General features: G+C 50.9%; 1 protein-coding gene across 1 annotated transcript in view; it reads left to right on the forward strand.

The window, feature by feature from the left end:
* Window positions 1–1,060, forward strand: part of LOC147819768 (dachshund homolog 2-like) — a gene marked incomplete at both ends in the record, with an annotated part of 6,697 nt that extends 5,637 nt beyond the window's left edge. The window contains 3 exons of the mRNA XM_087171782.1: window positions 48–195; window positions 676–783; window positions 996–1,060. Of these exons, the coding sequence (XP_087027908.1) occupies window positions 48–195; window positions 676–783; window positions 996–1,060 (321 nt within the window). The remainder of the gene's footprint in view (window positions 1–47; window positions 196–675; window positions 784–995) is intronic.
* Window positions 1,061–1,100: the final 40 nt, after the last annotated feature.

Here is a 1,100-nt window from a genome sequence, read left to right on the forward strand (position 1 = left end):
GATGAGGATGATAATGATGAAGATGACAGGTCCTCTGTGGTTCTCAGGGTCTCCTGAAGGTGGCGGTGGAGAGCGCTCGCTCTCAGGACAAACACAACCAGCTGGAGAGGAAAGAGTTAAAACTGGAGCTGGAGCGAGAAAGAGACGCTCGCCAGGTGCTCCAGAAACAGCTGAGCTCCGAGCTGCAGAGCAGAGGTGAGACAGGTCAACAGAGGTGAGACAGGTGACCAGAGGGGAGACAGGTGACCAGAGGGGAGACAGGTGACCAGAGGGGAGACAGGTGACCAGAGGGGAGACAGGTGAGACCACAGGTGAGACAGGTGACCAGGGGTGATACAGGTGACCAGAGGTGAGACAGGTCAGACCAGAGGTGAGACAGGTGACCAGAGGTGAGACAGGTCAGACCAGAGGTGAGACAGGTGACCAGAGGTGAGACAGGTGACCAGAGGGGAGACAGGTGACCAGAGGGGAGACAGGTGACCAGAGGGGAGACAGGTGACCAGAGGTGAGACAGGTCAACAGACCAGAGGTAATTTTTTTCTACATAAAACTGTAAATATAGAAATCTCAGTTTTGTGTGTCTCCTTGTCTTCTTGTCTCCTCGACTCCTTGTCTCCTCGTGACCTCGACTCCTTGTCTCCTCGTGACCTCGTCTCCTTGTCTCCTGGTCCTCAGTGTCGATCCAGAGGAGGCTGAAGAAGGAGAAGAAGGCAAAGAGGAAGCTGCAGGAGGCGTTGGACTTTGAGTCGAGGAGGAGGGAGCAGGTGGAGCGAGCGCTCACAGGTGAGCAGATTCACCTGTGTCCACGCCTCTTCTCATCATCCATGATCAGCTGATTATTTCTGATTCATTAATCGAGACAACATCAGGACAGATGTTCACTTCTAACCCCAAATATTATAGGTCGTCACAGTGACGAGTAATTAATCAGAGAAAAACTATAATCAATCAATAATGATCAATAATCAAAATGAATGTGTTCTTTTGTTTTTCAGACGCTGTGAATCCAGAGAGAGAGAACACACACAAGGTGAGAGAGAGAGAGACAGAGACACAGAGAGAGAGAGACAGAGAGAGAGAGACAGAGACACAGAGAGAGA

Source organism: Seriola lalandi, unplaced genomic scaffold (genome assembly GCF_002814215.2).
Source record: "Seriola lalandi dorsalis isolate HSWRI2012SDOR001 ecotype SW California unplaced genomic scaffold, Sedor1 jcf7180002049762, whole genome shotgun sequence".
Lineage (NCBI taxonomy): Eukaryota > Metazoa > Chordata > Actinopteri > Carangiformes > Carangidae > Seriola > Seriola lalandi.